Raw genomic sequence first — 22,416 nt, 5'->3', positions numbered from 1 at the left:
GTATGATGCAGTATGATACAGTATGATACAGTATGATGCAGTATGATACAGTATGATACAGTATGATACAGTATGATGCAGTATGATGCAGTATGATACAGTATGATACAGTATGATACAGTATGATGCAGTATGATACAGTATGATACAGTATGATACAGTATTATACAGTATGATACATTATGATACAGTATGATACAGTATGATACAGTATGATACAGTATGATGCAGTATGATACAGTATGATACAGTATGATGCAGTATGATGCAGTATGATACAGTATGATACAGTATGATACAGTATGATACAGTATGATGCAGTATGATACAGTATGATACAGTATGATGCAGTATGATACAGTATGATACAGTATGATACAGTATGATGCAGTATGATACAGTATGATACAGTATGATACAGTATGATACAGTATGATACAGTATGATACAGTATGATGCAGTATGATACAGTATTATACAGTATGATACAGTATGATACAGTATGATACAGTATGATACAGTATTATACAGTATGATGCAGTATGATACAGTATGATACAGTATGATACAGTATGATACAGTATTATACAGTATGATACAGTATGATACAGTATGATGCAGTATGATACAGTATGATACAGTATGATACAGTATGATGTAGTATGATGCAGTATGATACAGTATGATACAGTATGATACAGTATGATGTAGTATGATGCAGTATGATACAGTATGATACAGTATGATACAGTATGATACAGTATGATGCAGTATGATGCAGTATGATACAGTATGATACAGTATGATACAGTATGATGTAGTATGAGATACAGTATGATGCAGTATGATGCAGTATGATACAGTATGATACAGTATGATACAGTATGATGTAGTATGAGATACAGTATGATACAGTATGATACAGTATGATACAGTATGATGCAGTATGATACAGTATTATACAGTATGATACAGTATGATGCAGTATGATACAGTATGATACAGTATGATACAGTATTATACAGTATGATACAGTATGATACAGTATGATACAGTATGATACAGTATTATACAGTATGATACAGTATGATGCAGTATGATACAGTATGATGCAGTATGATACAGTATTATACAGTATGATGCAGTATGATACAGTATGATACAGTATGATACAGTATGATACAGTATGATACAGTATGATACAGTATGATGCAGTATGATACAGTATTATACAGTATGATGCAGTATGATACAGTATGATACAGTATGATACAGTATGATACAGTATGATACAGTACGATACAGTACGATGCACATTTGAAACTAGTGAGATGGCCTAGTAGACCGGTCACAATGATTGCGCAGACAGTAGGCTATTGCTTTCCACCGACGTACAGGAGGAAACTATAAAAAGAAGGCAGGGTCATCACGTCACTAGCGTGTAGCGTGTGTGAGCGCACGTCGGTGCCATGTGTGGAAACTTGACATGAGTTGAACGGGATCATCAGACGTCTCCCCTCGTTTATGTCGTTTAAACGGGTTATTACCTCGGACGGCACAATCATCTGCAATGTGTTTGCATTAGTTAACTAACTTAACATTTGATATATCGGTTGGTGTATATTTCCTCAGATAGCTGGTATATTTAGCATTTTAACACAGGCTTCAATATAACTGGCACCGAGCAGAACATAGAACGCTGCTGTTCTGACGTGATGACCCTTCCTTCTGTTATAGTGTCCTTGATTGAGACAAGGCATTGAGGTCTTGTAAAGAAAATAATATATATATATATATTTATATATTTACAAACCTTGACTCCACCCTTGTACCCTCTGCTCTCCACTCCTGCACCCCATCCACCACTGACCCCTGACCCTCAGCCTTTCTCTTCTCCTCCCTCCCTCCCTCTTTAACCCCCCACACCCTCCATCCCTCCCTCCCTCTTTAACCCCCCACACCCTCCAGCCCTCCCTCCCTCTCTAACCCCCACACCCTCCATCCCTCCCTCCCTCTCTACCCCCCACACCCTCCCTCCCTCCCTCCCGCTCTAACCCCCCACACCCTCCATCCCCCCCTCCCTCTTTAACCCCCACCCCTCCAACCTCCATCCCTCCCTCCCTCTCTAACCCCCCACACCCTCCATCCCTCCCTCCCTCTCTAACCCCCCACACCCTCCATCCCCCCTCCCGCGCTAACCCCCCACACCCTCCATCCCTCCCTCCCTCTCTACCCCCCACACCCTCCATCCCCCCCTCCCTCTCTAACCCCCCCACACCCTCCATCCCTCCCCCCCTCTCTAACCCCCCACACCCTCCCTCCCTCCCCCCCTCTCTAACCCCCCACACCCTCCATCCCCCCCCCTCTCTAACCCCCCACACCCTCCATCCTCCCCCCCCTCTCTAACCCCCCCACCCCCACCCCTCCCCCTCCCTCTTTAACCCCCCACACCCTCCACCCCCTCCCCCTCCCTCTTTAACCCCCCACCCTCACCCCTCCCCCTCCCTCTCTAACCCCCCACACCCCTCCATCCCTCCCTCCTCTCTAACCCCCCACACCCTCCACCCTCCCCCTCCCTCTTTAACCCCCCACACCCTCCATCCCCCCCTCCCTCTCTAACCCCCCACACCCTCCATCCCTCCCTCCCTCTCTAACCCCCCACACCCTCCACCCCTCCCCCTCCCTCTTTAACCCCCCACCCTCCATCCCCCCCTCCCTCTCTAACCCCCCACACCCTCCATCCCTCCCTCCCTCTCTAACCCCCCACACCCTCCACCCCTCCCCCTCCCTCTCTAACCCCCCACACCTCCACCCCTCCCCCTCCCTCTTTAACCCCCCACCCTCCATCCCCCCCTCCCTCTCTACCCCCCACACCCTCCATCCCTCCCTCCCTCTCTAACCCCCCACACCCTCCATCCCCCCCTCCCTCTCTAACCCCCCACACCCTCCATCCCTCCCTCCCTCTTTAACCCCCCACACCTTCCATCCCTCCCCCCCTCTTTAACCCCCCACACCTTCCATCCCTCCCCCCCTCTTTAACCCCCCACACCTTCCATCCCTCCCCCCCTCTCTAACCCCCCACACCTTCCATCCCTCCCCCCCTCTCTAACCCCCCACACCCTCCATCCCTCCCCCCTCTCTAACCCCCCACACCCTCCATCCCTCCCTCCCTCTTTAACCCCCCACACCCTCCATCCCTCCCTCCCTCTTAACCCCCCACACCCTCCATCCCTCCCTCCCTCTTTAACCCCCCACACCCTCCATCCCTCCCCCCCTCTTTAACCCCCCACACCTTCCATCCCTCCCCCCCTCTCTAACCCCCCACACCCTCCCTCCCCCCCTCTTTAACCCCCCACACCCTCCCTCCCTCCCCCCCTCTCTAACCCCCACACCCTCCCCCCCTCTCTAACCCCCCACACCCTCCCTCCCTCCCCCCTCTCTAACCCCCCACACCTGAGCTAACAGGACAGGGGGAGGGTGTCACCAGAGAACCCTGTGCAAGTCTCTGGAGCCCTTGTTTATTATTTCATAATCAACTGTTCCTGACTCATTTAGGCAGAGGTCAAAGGTCAAACAGCACCCTCGGGTCGGGGGGGGGGGGGGGGGGGTGGGGGGATTACCGCTGCTTGTTCTGAACCGACACAGATTAGATTAGATTCGATTAGATTTGATTATTGTCTTTATAAAGTACAGTGTGCGATGAAATGAGGTTTGGCATCAACCAGAGTGCAAATGCAAACGGCAAAGTGCAACAGTAATATACAATAATGTACAGGTGATTAAACTGGGTATAAAATATAAAGAGTACTACTGAGTGTAATCAGATGTATGTACAGAGTTTGTAGTATTAATATGTACAGTGATACAGGTATAAAGACACTATGGTAGTAAGTCATACTGGTCAGCAGTGTAACTAGTAAGAGTAGGTAAGAGATATGTACAGATATAGATATAGTATTAATATGTACAGTGATACAGGTATAAAGACACTATGGTAGTAAGTCATACTGGCCAGCAGTGTAACTAGTAAGAGTAGGTAAGAGATATGTACAGATATAGATATAGTATTAATATGTACAGTGATACAGGTATAAAGACACTATGGTAGTAAGTCATACTGGCCAGCAGTGTAACTAGTAAGAGTAGGTAAGAGATATGTACAGATATAGATATAGTATTAATATGTACAGTGATACAGGTATAAAGACACTATGGTAGTAAGTCATACTGGCCAGCAGTGTAACTAGTAAGAGTAGGTAAGAGATATGTACAGATATAGATATAGTATTAATATGTACAGTGATACAGGTATAAAGACACGATGGTAGTAAGTCATACTGTACAGTGATACAGGTATAAAGACACTATGGTAGTAAGTCATACTGGCCAGCAGTGTACTAGTAAGGTAGGTAAGAGATATGTACAGATATAGATAAAGTATTAATATGTACAGTGATACAGGTATAAAGACACTATGGTAGTAAGTCATACTGGCCAGCAGTGTAACTAGTAAGAGTAGGTAAGAGATATGTACAGATATAGATATAGTATTAATATGTACAGTGATACAGGTATAAAGACACTATGGTAGTAAGTCATACTGGCCAGCAGTGTAACTAGTAAGAGTAGGTGAGAGATATGTACAGATATAGATATAGTATTAATATGTACAGTGATACAGGTATAAAGACACTATGGTAGTAAGTCATACTGGCCAGCAGTGTAACTAGTAAGAGTAGGTAAGAGATATGTACAGATATAGATATAGTATTAATATGTACAGTGATACAGGTATACAGACACTATGGTAGTAAGTCATACTGGCCAGCAGTGTAACTAGTAAGAGTAGGTAAGAGATATGTACAGATATAGATATAGTATTAATATGTACAGTGATACAGGTATAAAGACACTATGGTAGTAAGTCATACTGGCCAGCAGTGTAACTAGTAAGAGTAGGTAAGAGATATGTACAGATATAGATATAGTATTAATATGTACAGTGATACAGGTATAAAGACTCTATGGTAGTAAGTCATACTGGCCAGCAGTGTAACTAGTAAGAGTAGGTAAGAGATATGTACAGATATAGTTGTAGTATTAATATGGTGATACAGGTATAAAGACACTATGGTAGTAAGTCATACTGGTCAGCAGTGTAACTAGTAAGAGTAGGTAGAGATATGTACAGATATAGATATAGTATTAATATGTACAGTGATACAGACCTATGTGATCAGTGATCAGACCTACTCCTATCCAAGCTCCGGGAGGGTCATCAAAGAGAAGTCGCCTATTCTCAGTCCTTGCCCCACAATGGTGGAATGAACTACCCACCCCAGTTAGGACAGCCGAAACCCGTCCAATCTTTCGCTGTCGACTAAAGACTCACTTCTTCAACCATTATCTGAATAAAAAAAAAAAAAAAAAAAAAAAAAAAAAAATCTAACCTAACTAACCATACTGTCATGCACTTGTCCTAATAAACTAACCTACACTGTAGCACTCAACACTTTGATGAACATTGTTGCTCAGCTGATAGAGTTGTGCCCTTCCTGATGGCTTGTCGTACAGAACTTGTAAGTCGCTTTGGATAAAAGCGTCAGCTAAATGACTAAATGTAAATGTAAATGTACAGGTATAAAGACACTATGGTAGTAAGTCATACTGGCCAGCAGGGTAACTAGTAAGAGTAGGTAAGAGATATGTACAGATATAGATATGTATCACTACAGATATGTAAAAAGGATTTATATGCAGGTATGTACAAACAGATGTGGATATAAATAATATATATGCTGTACACATATATTATATATATATATATATATATATTATATATATATATATATATATATATATATATATATATATTATATATATATATATATATATATATATTTGTGGTCAAAACCATAAATATGTGGTTAAAATCCATATTTGCTCCGACATGTGCTTCACGATAATCACGTCAGAGGTCACGTTATGGTTTAATGCAGTCTCCACGACTTCCTGGGTTTTCTCACACCGGTGTTCCGAGTGGGCGAGAGGTCCTAATTGGTTAGGGTTAAGGTCCTAATGGGTTAGGGTTAAGGTCCTAATGGGTTAGGGTTAAGGTCCTAATGACCCGTCTCCTCGTGCCCTCTCCTGCCAGGTGGGCGCCTACGGCGGGAAGCTGAAGTACACCATCTCCTACGTGGCGGGGCAGAGAGGAACGCTGCTGGACGACGCCGACATTCAGATCATCGTAAGTTCAAGTTCAACCGTTGATCGTCGCCGCGGGTTACATCAGGGTCCGCACGAGGTCCTTGAAGTGCTTAAAGTGCATAAATAAATAGAAAAGTTAAGGCCTGGAATTCCTTGAAAAAGCTAAAATTCCTTTTAAAAAGGTGCTTAAAGAGTCCTTGAAATTCAAATCACCCATTCGCATTGAAGGTTTTGTTCATCAATGATACAAAAAAAATCTGAATCAAGAAATAATCTTTTTAAATTTAAAGTGTAAATAATTGTCGGAGATTGGTTTTAAAGAAGGAGACCGGAAAGGTCGGTCGAAACGTCGCATCTACTGCCTTTTTATCAATTAAAACACCACAAGTGAGTTGCGAGCCCCACTTTGTGTCACGTGTTACTGTTTCTACAGTTTGGCTCGGCACCAAGAGACGGAGGATGTGCGTTATTTATTTTTTCTGGAGATTGGTTTTAATTAAGCCACCTATTGGATCAGATTTGTTTCCCTATAAATAAAAAAAAACAGCATTTAAAAGTGAATTGTATCCTTTTAAATGCCCTTTTAAAATGAAAACCAGTGCTTGGAAAAGTACTTGAAAGTCCTTGAATTGCAATGTCTGTGGGAACCCTGATACATGTGTTCCCTGCTCACCGGTGTTCCGTGGTTGTTCCTCCGCGCTGCAGGGTAACGACATCACCCTGGTGGCCCGTCAGCCGTGGCAGAGGAGGCAGCAGGGCAGCAGGGAGTCCCGGCAGTTCGAGGTTGTCTTCAGAGAGGTGAGGGGGGGTCACAGCAGGGGCCGTCATCACAGCCGCTCCTCAGTATCGACGAATGAATGACTTTATAAATAACATGTGACAGAAGCCCAGTCTGGAATACTGCCAAGGATGGACACAAACAAGCTCAGAGCGTATTTCCATTGTGGTCCTTGTAGGGAGGGGTACACTCATTTGAGTAGTGGAAAAGGGGTAGGATTAAATAAGTGTATACTTCTTCCTACTCCTTTTCGAAATTGAGTTATGTTTAGCTTTTGTTTATTATTATAATTTTTTTTTTAATTTAATTTCTTGAGATCAATGATTAGTTTTGATTTTATATTGTTTGTATTTATTTACATGTTCGAAATATTTAAAATCAGAGCGGGGTGCCAAAAACTGCCCAGCAAAAATAAAAAAATAAAAAAGGCAACCGCCCATGTGGCCTGTAGGAAGCTCCGCCCCTGTAGGAAGCTCCGCCCCTGTAGGAAGCTCCGCCCCTGCATGCAGACACAGACACACACGCTACACAATGAGACGCAGCGATGGGATAAAGACCCTGAAAAGACTGAACAGACACATTATTGCTTTTCATTTTTTTTTGTAGAATGTAGTAATAACACAGAATTCTTATTTTTATAATACTTTTTAATATAATTAAAAAATTATAAACATTTACAAAAATAAAATAAATAAAAGTGTTCATTTGTATCATAAGAATTATTATTAAAATAATAATTCTGCATTATACTTAGTGTATAAGTACAAGATTTTCTGTACGAACGCGGTATGTTTGTATACAGCGAACAACAGGCCCATAACTGTACATAATATAATCTCCAGGCCCATAAATAACTGTACATAACATCACCTCCGCTCCGCAGGAGAACTGGCGGCGCCCGGACGGGGAGCCCGCCACGCGGGAGCACCTGATGATGGTTCTGGCCGACCTGGACGACGTCCTGATCCGCGCCTCGTACTCCACCGAGATGCGCTCCTCCAGCATCTCCGACGTCAGCATGGAGGTGGCCGTGCCCGGCTACAGTGGCCTGGGGCAGGCCGTGGAGGTGGAGCAGTGCCGCTGTCCGCCCGGCTACCAGGGGCTCTCCTGTCAGGTAGAGAGGAGTCCAGTCGCTCCCTGTTAACCCTTTCACTGCCACACGACAGAAGGTTAACCCTTTACCATCACACTACCGACGGTTACCGAGAGAGAGAGAATGAAAGAGAGAGGAGAGAGAGAGAATGAAAGAGAGAGAGAGAGAGAGGAGAGAGAGAGAGAGAGAGAGAGAGAGAGAGAGAGAGAGAGAGAGAGAAGAGAGAGAGAGAGAGAGAGAGAGAGAGAGAGAATGAAAGAGAGGAGAGAGAGAGAATGAAAGAGAGAGGAGAGAGAGAATGAAAGAGAGAGAGAGAGAGAGAGAGAGAGAGAGAGAGAGAGAGAGAGAGAGAGAGAGAGAGAGAGAGAGAGAGAGAGAGAGAGAGAGAGAGAGAGAGAGAGAGAGAGAGAGAGAGTGAAAGAGAGAGAGAGAATGAAAGAGAGAGAATGAAAGAGAGAGAGAGATAATGAAAGAGAGAGGGGGGGGAGAGAGAGAGAGAAAGGGTTAACCTGCTGTAGTGTGGCAGTGAAAGGGTTAACCTTCTGTGTGTTGTCGCAGTGAAAGGGTTAACCCTTTGGTAGTGTGGTGGTAGTGAAAGGGTTAACATGAACAGGGGGGGGGGTATTTTTCTCATAGTTTTATAGTCAGGTCTAATTTTATTGCCTATATTTATGTGTTTCTACTAGTTCCCTGCCGCCAGTTCAGTGTCGTTATGTGTTTTCTTTTTGTGTTGCTAGCATGGTAGTGCAATTGGTATTACATTTAGCTCTAAGTGATCTTAAAAAGGTCTTACAGTCTTACACTTAACTTGTTGAAACCTGCACATACCCTGTTATTTCTGCATGTAAATTAGATTAGATTAGATTAGATTAGATTCAAATGTATTGTCATTATATGGCACAGGTACAATAGAAAAATAAGTGTGGCATCTTATTTGTTCACTGTTAACAAGAACAGGTGGTATTTTTCTCATAGTTTTATAGTCAGCTCTAATTTTATTGCATATATTTATGTGTTTCTACTATTTCCCTGCTATTATTATTACCTTGCACATACCTGTACCTTCCCTCCCCCCCGTGCTACAAGTCAAAGTCAGCTTTATTGTCGCTTCTCATAACATGTGCAAGACATACAGTGAAACTAAATGACGTCTCCCCCTTCCCACGGTGTCTATAAAAAAAGATCTAATATAAACATAAAGTGACATATAGGACACTATAAACATAAGTAACATATGGGACACGATGTACACACACTATACAGGACTATATACAGTATAAACAGTGGCTATACAATGAATGTATGATTGAAATAAACATAGGAGGTAAAAGAGAACTTAGTGCAAATTTTTATTATTATTTTTTTTTACAGGGGATCAATAAAGGAATATCTTATCGTATCTTGTCTTATCGTATCTTATATGCTCAGTGTGCTGTAGTGAAAGCCCACCGTTAGAAGAGCTGGTGTCTAAACGCGTGCGCTCTCTGTTCAGGACTGCGGCCCTGGATACACGCGGACCGGAGGAGGCCTCTACCTGGGGCACTGTGAGCTGTGTGAGTGCAACGGGCACTCCGACTCCTGCCACCCTGAGACGGGCATCTGCACGGTACGGTACACCCCTGGTGTTGATGTGTGTGTACCCCCTGGTGTTGATGTGTGTGTACCCCCTGGTGTTGATGTGTGTGTACCCCCTGGTGTTGATGTGTGTGTACCCCCTGGTGTTGATGTGTGTGTACCCCCTGGTGTTGATGTGTAGTGTACCCCCTGGTGTTGATGTGTGTGTACCCCCTGGTGTTGATGTGTGTGTACCCCCTGGTGTTGATGTGTGTGTACCCCCTGGTGTTGATGTGTGTGTACCCCCTGGTGTTGATGTGTGTGTACCCCCTGGTGTTGATGTGTGTGTACCCCCTGGTGTTGATGTGTGTGTACCCCCTGGTGTTGATGTGTGTGTACCCCTGGTGTTGATGTGTGTGTACCCCCTGGTGTTGATGTGTGTGTACCCCTGGTGTTGATGTGTGTGTACCCCCTGGTGTTGATGTGTGTGTACCCCCTGGTGTTGATGTGTGTGTACCCCCTGGTGTTGATGTGTGTGTACCCCCTGGTGTTGATGTGTGTGTACCCCTGGTGTTGATGTGTGTTGTACCCCTGGTGTTGATGTGTGTGTACCCCCTGGTGTTGATGTGTGTGTACCCCCTGGTGTTGATGTGTGTGTACCCCCTGGTGTTGATGTGTGTGTACCCCCTGGTGTTGATGTGTGTGTACCCCCTGGTGTTGATGTGTGTGTACCCCTGGTGTTGACGTGTGTGTACCCCCTGGTGTTGACGTGTGTGTACCCCCTGTACCCCCCTCCAGAGCTGCCTCCACAACACCCAGGGGGAGATGTGTGAGCAGTGTGCCACCGGATTCTTCGGCGACCCGACCGCCGGCACACCGGAGGACTGCCAGCCGTGCGCCTGCCCGCACACCGACGCCGACAACAAGTGCGTTTTTTGCCGGCAGTGACACACAACACCAGAAATAGCTCTCGGGTTGTGTTGTTGTGTTGTTGTGTTGTTGTGTTGTTGTGTTGTTGTGTACAGCACACCCGCTCACAGGGACGAGAAGCCCTGCTTAGAGCCATTCAGGCTGCGTTCACTAGGGATGGGTACCGAATTCGGTACTTTTGAGGTACCGAACCGAAACACGTCGGTACTACCGAGTTTTTTTTTAACTTTTTTTTTTTTTACCTTTTTTCTTTTCATGTCAACGTTCACACGCACAATATATGCTTACCTAGGATTTGACTTGATTCAACAACAAAGCAGTCGGAGCAATGGCAAGCCGAAAACTGTCGAAATTGTAGTTATTTGAAGTTTGGATTTTTTTTTTTACGACTGAGGTAGGTAAATTACATTTCTTGAGACTAAAGTACCGAAAAAAGGTGGATCCATGTTGTTGTGGAAATTATTCTAAGAGAAGAAACGATGAGCTGAGTAACTCTGATTGAGTCGAGTTGTAAAAAAATGAACATAGATTTATTCTCTGTGATCACAGACAAAGTTCTCAGTTACTAATCAGAGACCAAGTGTACACATGCGTCTGACCAGGAAGTGAGACAGAACCTTGGTCAGACGTACAATTAAATACATCACTGAAACATGACATGAAACGTACATTAAGAGGAAACATAGATTTATTAACATAGAAGAGAGAATAAAAACAGAAGATAAGTCTAAAGGTTTGTCGTCCCTGAGACAAGGCTGGAGTCAAGATAAAAGAAAAAAAAAAGAACAAGATGTGATTTACTTGGAAATGTCTATCTAAGTCAAACTGGCCTGGTCCCAGACTGTCGTCCTAGTGACAATGAGCGTTTATACTAGTTGACATATTAAACTAGTCTGTAAGAGAATATGTATTTTAGCTATGAAACATGTCCAATAGGCTGTACAAATGATGTAACATATAACAATTACCATTACAGTGTTAAACCCTGTTACTACCTAACTACATACTAGCCCCTTCTGTGTGTGTGTGTGTTTAACACGTGTAACAGGTTCTCCCCTACCTGTGAGAGTCTTGGTAATGGAGGTTACCAGTGCACTGCCTGTCAACCTGGATACACAGGACAGTACTGTGAGCGGTAAGCTAACCCTAACCCTGAATACTGACCATGAGGGCAGCCCACACCCAGCTGACATACAGCTAACATACTGTCAGCTAACATACAGCTAACATACAGCTAACATACTGTCAGCTAACATACAGCTAACATACTGTCAACTAACACCCAGCTAACATACAGCTAACATACTGTCCATGAGGGCAGCCCACACCCAGCTAACATACTGTCAGCTAACATACTGTCCATGAGGGCAGCCCACACCCAGCTAACATACAGCTAACATACTGTCAGCTAACATACAGCTAACATACAGCTAACATACTGTCCATGAGGGCAGCCCACACCCAGCTAACATACTGTCAGCTAACATACTGTCCATGAGGGCAGCCCACACCCAGCTAACATACAGCTAACATACTGTCAGCTAACATACAGCTAACATACAGCTAACATACTGTCCATGAGGGCAGCCCACACCCAGCTAACATACAGCTAACATACTGTCAGCTAACATACTGTCCATGAGGGCAGCCCACACCCAGCTAACATACAGCTAACATACTGTCAGCTAACATACAGCTAACATACAGCTAACATACTGTCCATGAGGGCAGCCCACACCCAGCTAACATACAGCTAACATACTGTCAGCTAACATACAGCTAACATACAGCTAACATACTGTCCATGAGGGCAGCCCACACCCAGCTAACATACAGCTAACATACTGTCCATGAGGGCAGCTAACATACAGCTAACATACAGCTAACATACTGTCCATGAGGGCAGCTAACATACAGCTAACATACAGCTAACATACAGCTAACATACTGTCCATGAGGGCAGCCCACACCCAGCTAACATACAGCTAACATACTGTCAGCTAACATACAGCTAACATACAGCTCATTTCTGTTAAATCCGTGATCTTTTTCTGCGACCATAATGAATGTAGGGTCTATTCACATTCACAAAAACAGTTGTTTTACTCCAGTGTTTAAAGATTACCGACATAAACAAACCCTTTAAAGACAACAGATACACCCAGAGCTCGGTCGATCCACCAGACTGGATGAAAACATGTCTCCCTTTTCTCCCCCTCGGCCTCCTCGTCTCCAGATGTGCCCCGGAGTACGTGGGTAACCCCCAGGAGAGGGTCAAGTGCACCAACGGTGAGTCATCAATACTGGTGTCTCACCCACCGTGATGGTGTCTGTCTCACCCACTGTGATGCTGTCTCACCCACCGTGATGGTGTCTGTCTCACCCACCGTGATGGTGTCTGTCTCACCCACTGTGATGCTGTCTGTCTCACCCACCGTGATGGTGTCTCACCCACTGTGATGGTGTCTGTCTCACCCACGTGATGGTGTCTGTCTCACCCACCGTGATGCTGTCTGTCTCACCCACTGTGATGGTGCACCACCTAGCATATATCTTTGATGGTGTACCATCCAGCATATTATCTTAATGATGATACAATAATCTTAATGATGTGCCCTCCCCCTGCCCCCCCACCCCCCCTGCAGTCGCAGCCTCCCTGGTGGTGAAGGTTTACCCCGAGAAGGTCCAGACGTCCGAGGGCAGCTCGGTCACTCTCAGGTGCCAGGTGACGGGCTCCCCCCCCCACTACTACCACTGGTCCAGGGAGGACACACGGCCCATCTCCAGCAACGCCGACAGACGGCGTCAAGGTACCGGTGGTGTATACATTTAGTCATTTAGTCACTTAGTTAGGGGTGTCTGATATTATCGGCCGATATTGGCATTCAAACCAATTCTTCACAACTCTATCAGCTGAGTAACAATGGTCATCAAAGTGCTGAGTGCTACAGTGTAGGTTAGTACATTAGGACGCTATAGCAGGGCGGTAGAGAGGCGGGCCGATAACTGAAAGGAGGGTGTATTCTAGTGGTGATTGGGGAGGGGGGGGGGGGGGGGGGTATTACATCCACCATCTGTGCAGAAGTGCCCTCGAGCAAGGCACTGAATCCCAAAACGCTACATGCTCTGACATACAAGTCAGGAGTCAGCAGACTCCACGTTTTGCTTTCTGAAGAACAGGTATTGTGGCGTTGCTTCAGAAGACACAAAAAAGGCACTTTGTCTCTCTTTTTTTTTTTTTAAACACATCAGATCTTAATCCTAGAAAGGAGCATTTGATATCTGTGTGATAGTTCATGTGCTAATAAAACACCTCAGCAGTACTAATTTATATATTGTATATCCAGTTTAATCACCTGTATGTTGTATGTTACTGTTGCACTTTACTGTTACATTTGCACTCTGGTTGGATGCCAGACTTCTGTCCGTCGTTCTGTACAGCTGTACTGTATAGCGACGACAATACGTCTGAATCTCACTCTGAATCTCCGTCTCTGTGTGCAGGAGAGGAGCTGTTCTTCCCCAGCGTCCAGCCCACCGACGCAGGCGTCTACATCTGCACCTGCAGGGACCAACGCAGCACCAATAGGAGCCACGCAGAGATTGTCGTCACAAGTGCGTACAGTCCCGCGCAGGAAGGCGTCCTCAGACACACACGGTGTCCAGGCGCGGCTGGGTTAGCGTAGAGCCGGTCTAAGTGTTCGCAGGTGGGAAAGCCGGTGGGGTATGTAGCGACTCCTACTGGTCAGTCATGGGGCGCCTGTTCAGCAGGGAAGGGATCTGGGGGGGGAGACGGCGTGAACCTCCATGCGTGTTACGTTCTCCCAGTGAAACCCCTCGCTGTTCCGGTGAGAAGAAGCGACTGGCGACTCCACAAGTATCAGAGGAGGCATGTGGTAGTCTACACCCTCCCCAGACCAACAGAGGAGGCATGTGGTAGTCTACACCCTCCCCAGACCGACAGAGGAGACATGTGATAGTCTACACCCTCCCCAGACCGACAGAGGAGGCATGTGGTAGTCTACACCCTCCCCAGACCAACAGAGGAGACATGTGATAGTCTACACCCTCCCCAGACCGACAGAGGAGGCATGTGGTAGTCTACACCCTCCCCAGACCGACAGAGGAGACATGTGGTAGTCTACACCCTCCCCAGACCAACAGAGGAGGCATGTGGTAGTTCTACACACTCCCCAGACCGACAGAGGAGACATGTGGTAGTTCTACACCCTCCCCAGACCGACAGAGGAGACATGTGGTAGTCTACACCCTCCCCAGACCTACAGAGGAGACATGTGGTAGTCTACACCCTCCCCAGACCTACAGAGGAGACATGTGGTAGTCTACACCCTCCCCAGACCTACAGAGGAGACATGTGGTAGTCTACACCCTCCCCAGACCTACAGAGGAGACATGTGGTAGTCTACACCCTCCCCAGACCTACAGAGGAGACATGTGGTAGTTCTACACCCTCCCCAGACCGACAGAGGAGACATGTGGTAGTCTACACCCTCCCCAGACCTACAGAGGAGACATGTGGTAGTCTACACCCTCACAAGACAGACAGAGGAGGCATGTGGTAGTCTACACCCTCACAAGACAGACAGAGGAGGCATGTGGTAGTCTACACCCTCCCCAGACCGACAGTAGGGCAGCATGTGGTAGTCTACACCCTCCCCAGACCAACAGAGGAGTCATGTGTTAGTCTACACCCTCCCCAGACCGACAGAGGAGGCATGTGGTAGTCTACACCCTCCCCAGACCGACAGTAGGGCAGCATGTGGTAGTCTACACCCTCACAAGACAGACAGGAGGAGGCATGTGGTAGTCTACACCCTCCCCAGACTGACAGAGGAGACATGAGGTAGTCTACACCCTCCCTAGACCCACAGAGGAGGCATGTGGTAGTCTACACCCTCCCCAGACCAACAGAGGAGGCATGTGGTAGTCTACACCCTCCCCAGACCAACAGAGGAGGCATGTGGTAGTCTACACCCTCCCTAGACCCACAGAGGAGGCATGTGGTAGTCTACACCCTCCCCAGACCAACAGAGGAGGCATGTGGTAGTCTACACCCTCCCCAGACCAACAGAGGAGGCATGTGGTAGTCTACACCCTCCCCAGACCAACAGAGGAGACATGTGGTAGTCTACACCCTCCCTAGACCCACAGAGGAGGCATGTGGTAGTCTACACCCTCCCCAGACCAACAGAGGAGGCATGTGGTAGTCTACACCCTCCCCAGACAGACAGTAGGGCAGCATGTGGTAGTCTACACCCTCCCCAGACCAACAGAGGAGGCATGTGGTAGTCTACACCCTCCCCAGGCCGACAGAGGAGGCATGTGGTCGTTCTACACCCTGCCCAGACCAACAGAGGAGACATGTGGTAGTCTACACCCTGCCCAGACCGACAGTAGGGTAATGCGCGCTACAACCAGGAAGGGAATTGGCATAACGACAACAAATTGGGAGATGGGAGAAAAGGTAGATACGTGCTTTTAGAACGTTTTATAGGAAACGTATAATTTCTGCCTTCAGATATAATCGCCTTACTCATGTCATCTGGTGTTTTATTTTTATACTATAACAAGTTGGATTACTGGCTGCCCTGTCATACATGTTTTACTTCCAACCTTTGGGAGATCATGTAAAGAATCTTAAGATTTATACACGTCTCGTCCATAGGGGCCTTCAGCCCACTCACTGCCACAAGCACGTCTTGCTCTCCGCTGCTCTCAAATTAATACCATCAGCGGTTGTATCTGGAATGATTTAACCACTTGATTGATGGTGTACGATGTCAGCTGCTTCGCGGTTCCTGGTATGTAGAGTTGTTCCTGGTATGTAGAGTTGATTCGCCGGGCTTAAGATCAGTGAAGAGAGGGGGGGGGGGGGGGGGGGCCCGAGCATTGAGCTTGACCAGTTCAGACAAGACATGTTTCATAATCACGTTTCACTTTTGAAGGGACTTTGATGTCGTTTGACGTACCGTGACTGATTGACGAGCGAGACCGGTCGGTTGGAAGTCTGTGACGCGGTTCATAACGCTGCGTCATTAGGGGGCGCGTTTGTCGCGCTCGTCACGCTCGTCACGTTTGTCACGTTTGCCGCAGAGTGACATCTGGCCGGTTCATGTTATCGGTTACGGTTATATTTGCTATTGAGATTGAAGTCTCTTTTCATGGTGAAATAAATGTAAGCTGGGAATGTCAAATAAGTTGACAGTTGTGATGGAAGAAAAAAGGATTTGCTCCTGCCGGTATGTTTTAATGTCTTATCTTATCTTAACCAAAACCTGCACGGACTACAGCGTATCGTGTATCATGTATATATCATACATATTTTTGCCTATTTCTATTGCAACATATAATATAACCGATAAGGCACACAGACCCTCATCTGTACCTTTGTTTACGCTGTTTACTTTTCTCCTGTTTTTATATTCAGATCAAATTTTATTGCCTATGTTTATGTCTTTCTACTATCACCCTGCCTATACCTGTACCTCCCCCCCTCCCCCATGCTGCCATGACCCATACCTGTATCCCCCCCCTCCCCCATTCTGCTATGATGCCCGAATTTCCCCCAAGGGGATCAATAAAAGAATATCTCATCTCATCATAATGTTTCATCCGAAACCGTATAGAAAGCTGACAACCATTAACATCTTATATTTGAAGGATTCTTCTTCCCATAGAAGTTACATGTGTGTTCGAAGGTGAACCAAAACGCAGTGCATCTATATTACATTTTCTTATGTGATTTTAATATTCTCTCTCTCTCTCCAGGCATCTCAGCCAAACTCATCGAGGTGACCGTGGAGGAGCCCAACCTGCAGAGGGTCCGGATGGGGGCCACCATCAGCTTCATCTGCACCGCCAAGAGCCAGGTGAGCGTGGACATACCTGATACTAGTTACGCTGCTGGCCAGTACGACTTACTAACATAGTCTATTTATACCTGTATCACTGTACATATTAATACTATAACTCTGTACATACATCTGATTATTAGTTTTGGAAGTGGCATCCAGTGTTCAAGTCTGATGCATTTGGAATTGGAAGGTGCAGACAAGGACTCTGACTTGTTTTTTTTTATTTTTTTATTGTTATCTTTTCCCCCCCTCCTTTTTCCGATTTTTCTCCCATCCCACTGTTTAGTCGTTATGCCAATTCCCAACCCCCTTCCTGGTTGTTGCGCACTCCCCCCTACTGTTGGTCCGGGAGGTTGGAGACTGTCACATGCTTTCCTCCGACACATGTGCAGCCAGCCGGCAGCCAGCCTGGCAGCGCAGACTCTCACCGGGAGAGTGTAACGTGTGGAAGGTCACACTACCTCCCTCCAGATCCTTCCCTCGCTGTGCAGGCGAAAAATGCAATTAATTTGCGATTAATCGCGAGTTAACTATGGACAATCATGCGAATAATCGCGATTAAATATTTTTATCGATTGACAGCACTAATATATATATATACGGTAAGAATAAATATATATATATATATATATATATATATATATATATATATATATATATATATATATATATATATATATATATATATATATATATATATATATATATACATATAGCATAATTATATGAATCATATGCAGGTGTATTTATATAGTTTGTTCCTAACTAATTGCGCTATGAAAGCGTTCTTCTCCTCGTCTCGGGGCTGTTGTGATCGTCTCCACAGCGTGTGGTTTCTCGTGTGCTCATCAAGTTACTCACCTCCCTGTACCGTGTCCCCAGTCCCCGGCCTACACCATCGTCTGGACGCGACAGGGCAACGGCAAGCTGCCCAACCGGGCCATGGACTTCAACGGCATCCTGACCATCCAGAACGTCCAGCCCGAGGACGCCGGCGTCTACGTCTGCACGGGCTCCAACATGTTCGCCATGGACGAGGGCACTGCCATCCTCTACGTCCAAGGTTGGTGAGCCCGGGGCACCGAAACCCCTGTCACCCAGCACCCTCTGCCATCCTACCAGCTCTGGTTCCCCCCTCCCCCACATGCTGCAGACTTTCCCTCCATTTTGTAATGGTGCATGCCTCTCTCTCTGTTTCCCATCATGCTTTGTGCTCAGTGTCTCTACGGCTGTATCTGCTAAGCTTCGGTTTAACCGTGCGATACGCAACTCTAATTCTACACGCTGCTTCTCTGCCTTCTCGCAAGCCTGCTCTCAAACCCCCCATGTATCTCTCATTATCGAGCTACCAATCCAACTCTTTTTTTAAAGGTGCTGTAAGTGGTGTTTTTGTGTGACAATAAGTGTTCTACATGTTTAAGATAATAGTTCTACATTCCGACAGCCATCACTGATATATATTGACTGGTCAGTAACACGGGTCTCCCAGTCCCTCCTGCTCTGCAGTAAACAGGAAATACATTCTCCTGGTATGCCGTTCCCACTTTATCCAATCAGGAGAGAGAACTCTTAAAAACTAGTTTTAAGCAAACATGTGCTTTAAACAAGTAAAATAATCTGCCAGTGTGGTAAGCAAAGCTGGTTTGGCAAGATTTCTTGAAATAAGTAAAATATATATATAATGAAATAGGGTTCTCTCTCCTGATTGGATAAAGTGGGAACGGGATACCAGAAAATTACATTTCTGTTTACTGCAGAGCGGAGGGACTGGGAGACCCACGTTACTGACCAGACACTCTATATCAGTGATGACTGTTTACTGTAGAGTGGAGGGACTGGGAGACCCATGTTACTGACCAGACACTCTATATCAGTGATGACTGTTTACTGCAGAGTGGAGGGACTGAGAGACCCACGTTACTGACCAGACACTATATATCAGTGATGTCTGTTTACTGCAGAGTGGAGGGACTGGGAGACCCATGTTACTGACCAGACACTCTATATCAGTGATGACTGTTTACTGCAGAGTGGAGGGACTGGGAGACCCATGTTACTGACCAGACACTCTATATCAGTGATGTCTGTTTACTGCAGAGTGGAGGGACTGGGAGACCCATGTTACTGACCAGACACTCTATATCAGTGATGACTGTTTACTGCAGAGTGGAGGGACTGGGAGACCCATGTTACTGACCAGACACTACTGTATATCAGTGATGTCTGTTTACTGCAGAGTGGAGGGACTGGGAGACCCATGTTACTGACCAGACACTCTATATCAGTGATGACTGTTTACTGCAGAGTGGAGGGACTGGGAGACCCATGTTACTGACCAGACACTACTGTATATCAGTGATGGCTGTTTACTGCAGAGTGGAGGGACTGGGAGACCCATGTTACTGACCAGACACTCTATATCAGTGATGGCTGTTTACTGCAGAGTGGAGGGACTGAGAGACCCATGTTACTGACCAGACACTCTATATCAGTGATGGCTGTTTACTGCAGAGTGGAGGGACTGAGAGACCCATGTTACTGACCAGACACTCTATATCAGTGATGGCTGTTTACTGCAGAGTGGAGGGACTGGGAGACCCATGTTACTGACCAGACACTCTATATCAGTGATGGCTGTTTACTGCAGAGTGGAGGGACTGGGAGACCCATGTTACTGACCAGACACTCTGTATCAGTGATGGCTGTTGAATGTCAGAACAAAGAAAATCACTTACAGCTCCTTTAATGTGTGTTTTCCTAATCATTTGGAGTTTCTCTTACTTGATTTTTATTGTTTTGTCTGGGAGAAATATACAGCTTGTGGGTCTTGTCTTTACTACGTACGGGTCACAACAAAAAAAGAAAAAATCGGTGTTTAGCCTTCGTCACCCCAGGGGGCTCAAAGTCTGATTATTTTCCGTGGTTTTTTAAAAATCTCATTTCGCAAAAAAAAAAAAAAACAATGCGGCGACCCCCTTTTATCCCGCTCACGCTCGAGCCGAGCGACCGCTCAACCGGCCCTGCTCTCCGCGGAGCTGCCGCTGATCCGGTGGGCGGGTGGCGCTCTCTGCCTGCTCTCTACTCAACCTATCACCGTCTCTCTTTTCTTTTCTTTTTTTGTCGGTTTGTTTCTCGCCTCACGCGGGTTGAATTAATCGGTGGTGGTTTTTTCTTCTCGATTGCCCGGTCGCTGCAGTGTCTCTTAGCGTCGGTGGTTTGGTGTCTCTTGTGTCTGGTATCTCTGGTGGTTGGTGTCTCTGGTGTCTGGTATCTCTGGTGGCTGGTGTCTCTTGTCTCTTGTGTCTGGTATCTCCGGTGGCTGGTGTCTCTTGGTATATCCCTTGGTGTCTTTCACTCCCTATAATAAACCGGAGCTGTAGCGGACGGACGAGGAACATGGACGACACGATGCCGGTTGCTTAGTGACTCTCTGGGACTGACATTCAAAGAGGACCTCAGTGAAGCCACGTCAGAAGAGAACTAGTGCGACCCCCTTGCCCCCCCCGCCTCTCCAGTACGACCCGTCTTCATGTTGTTCCAGCGCCCACAGTGTTCTGTCTACAAATACCGTCCGCTGTGCGCATTTCACTCCCCTGATTGTCACGATGAATGTTGCCGTCGGCCATGCAGTCGGTTGAACCTTTAGTCTTTATACTTAGTTTTTGTACTCGCTAGGAGGGCTGGGCGGTAATGAAATATTATCGTTTAAGATAAGATAAGATAAGATATTCCTTCATCGATCCCCTTGAGGGGAGATTCTGCCATCACGGGGGAGGGGAGGTACAGGTATGGGCAGGGTAATAGTAGAAAGAGACGTAAATATAGGCAATAAGATTAGATCTGAATATGAATATACGAGGAAAAGAATAAACAGAGTGTAAACGATATAATTCACTCTGAATATAAAAACAAATAAACAGCGTAAACAAAGGTGCAGATGTGGGTCTGTGTGCCCTATCGGTTATATTATATGTTGCAATAAATAATAGGCAATAAAGACTTTGAATCTGAATATATACTATGAGTAAAAGTAAACAGTATACACAAAGTGCACAAGCTTACACATAGTATTAATAGTAGTAGTAATTTATTTTGGTCCTTGGTAACAATTTTCCAAAATGAATGCACACACAAATAAATAGATAACAATAAGGCATTAAAACAAAAGAGGTTGACTGAAGATCTATAGTCTGAAGCTTCATCTTATTAATTATATCTACTCTTTTCTAATACGCAATGCTTTCACATCATGGATTTATGAATATTGGCACATCGATGCGCATACCTCTGCCATCTGAAGGAACCCACCGCACCAAGACATCGCTCTCAAAACCACCTCTTCAGGGGTTTCGGTCGCGTTTGGTTCAGATCGCGATGAGCGGTTTCTTCATTGCAGACCAGCCCTGCTAGCCAGTATACTAGAGCGTCAGTGTGGACCCGGGTTCTGTGAGTGTGGACCCTGGGTTCTCTGAGTGTGGACCCTGGGTTCTGTGAGTGTGGACCCGGGTTCTCTGAGTGTGGACCCTGGGTTCTGTGAGTGTGGACCCTGGGTTCTGTGAGTGCGGACCCTGGGTTCTCTGAGTGTGGACCCTGGGTTCTGTGAGTGTGGACCCGGGTTCTCTGAGTGTGGACCCTGGGTTCTGTGAGTGTGGACCCTGGGTTCTGTGAGTGCGGACCCTGGGTTCTGTGAGCGTGGACCCGGGGTTCTGTGAGTGTGGACCCTGGGTTCTTTGAGGGTCCAGACACGGCGCTGTCACCAGTAGTGGCGCTTGTGTTTCGTGTCCCGAGTGTTACTTATGGAAATAAGAAAGGAAATATTTGTTATTATTATAGTCCTTGTCATGAATCAGCTTAAATGTGTTATAAATGTTATAAGCTTCCTATTTGTAACCTTGTATTGTCGAAATGCTGAACCCAAGGGCACATATTTGAAATATGTTATCTTGAAATGATTTTAAATTAAATGCAGGAATTGCCTT

General features: G+C 46.0%; 1 protein-coding gene across 1 annotated transcript in view; it reads left to right on the top strand.

Moving 5' to 3' along the window:
* The window catches only part of hspg2 (heparan sulfate proteoglycan 2), a 103,632-nt gene that overhangs the window by 43,516 nt on the left and 37,700 nt on the right, over positions 1-22,416 (top strand). The window contains exons 18-29 of the mRNA XM_084313299.1: positions 6,155-6,247; positions 6,913-7,005; positions 7,869-8,099; positions 9,571-9,684; positions 10,431-10,558; positions 11,611-11,697; positions 12,799-12,851; positions 13,208-13,372; positions 14,067-14,177; positions 17,352-17,452; positions 18,320-18,500; positions 21,911-21,987. Coding sequence (XP_084169425.1) covers positions 6,155-6,247; positions 6,913-7,005; positions 7,869-8,099; positions 9,571-9,684; positions 10,431-10,558; positions 11,611-11,697; positions 12,799-12,851; positions 13,208-13,372; positions 14,067-14,177; positions 17,352-17,452; positions 18,320-18,500; positions 21,911-21,987 — 1,434 coding nt within the window. The remainder of the gene's footprint in view (positions 1-6,154; positions 6,248-6,912; positions 7,006-7,868; positions 8,100-9,570; positions 9,685-10,430; positions 10,559-11,610; positions 11,698-12,798; positions 12,852-13,207; positions 13,373-14,066; positions 14,178-17,351; positions 17,453-18,319; positions 18,501-21,910; positions 21,988-22,416) is intronic.

Source organism: Notolepis coatsorum (genome assembly GCF_963971535.1).
Source record: "Notolepis coatsorum genome assembly, chromosome: 4".
NCBI classification, from domain to species: domain Eukaryota; kingdom Metazoa; phylum Chordata; class Actinopteri; order Aulopiformes; family Paralepididae; genus Notolepis; species Notolepis coatsorum.
This window is presented reverse-complemented; position numbering and strand designations above follow the sequence as displayed.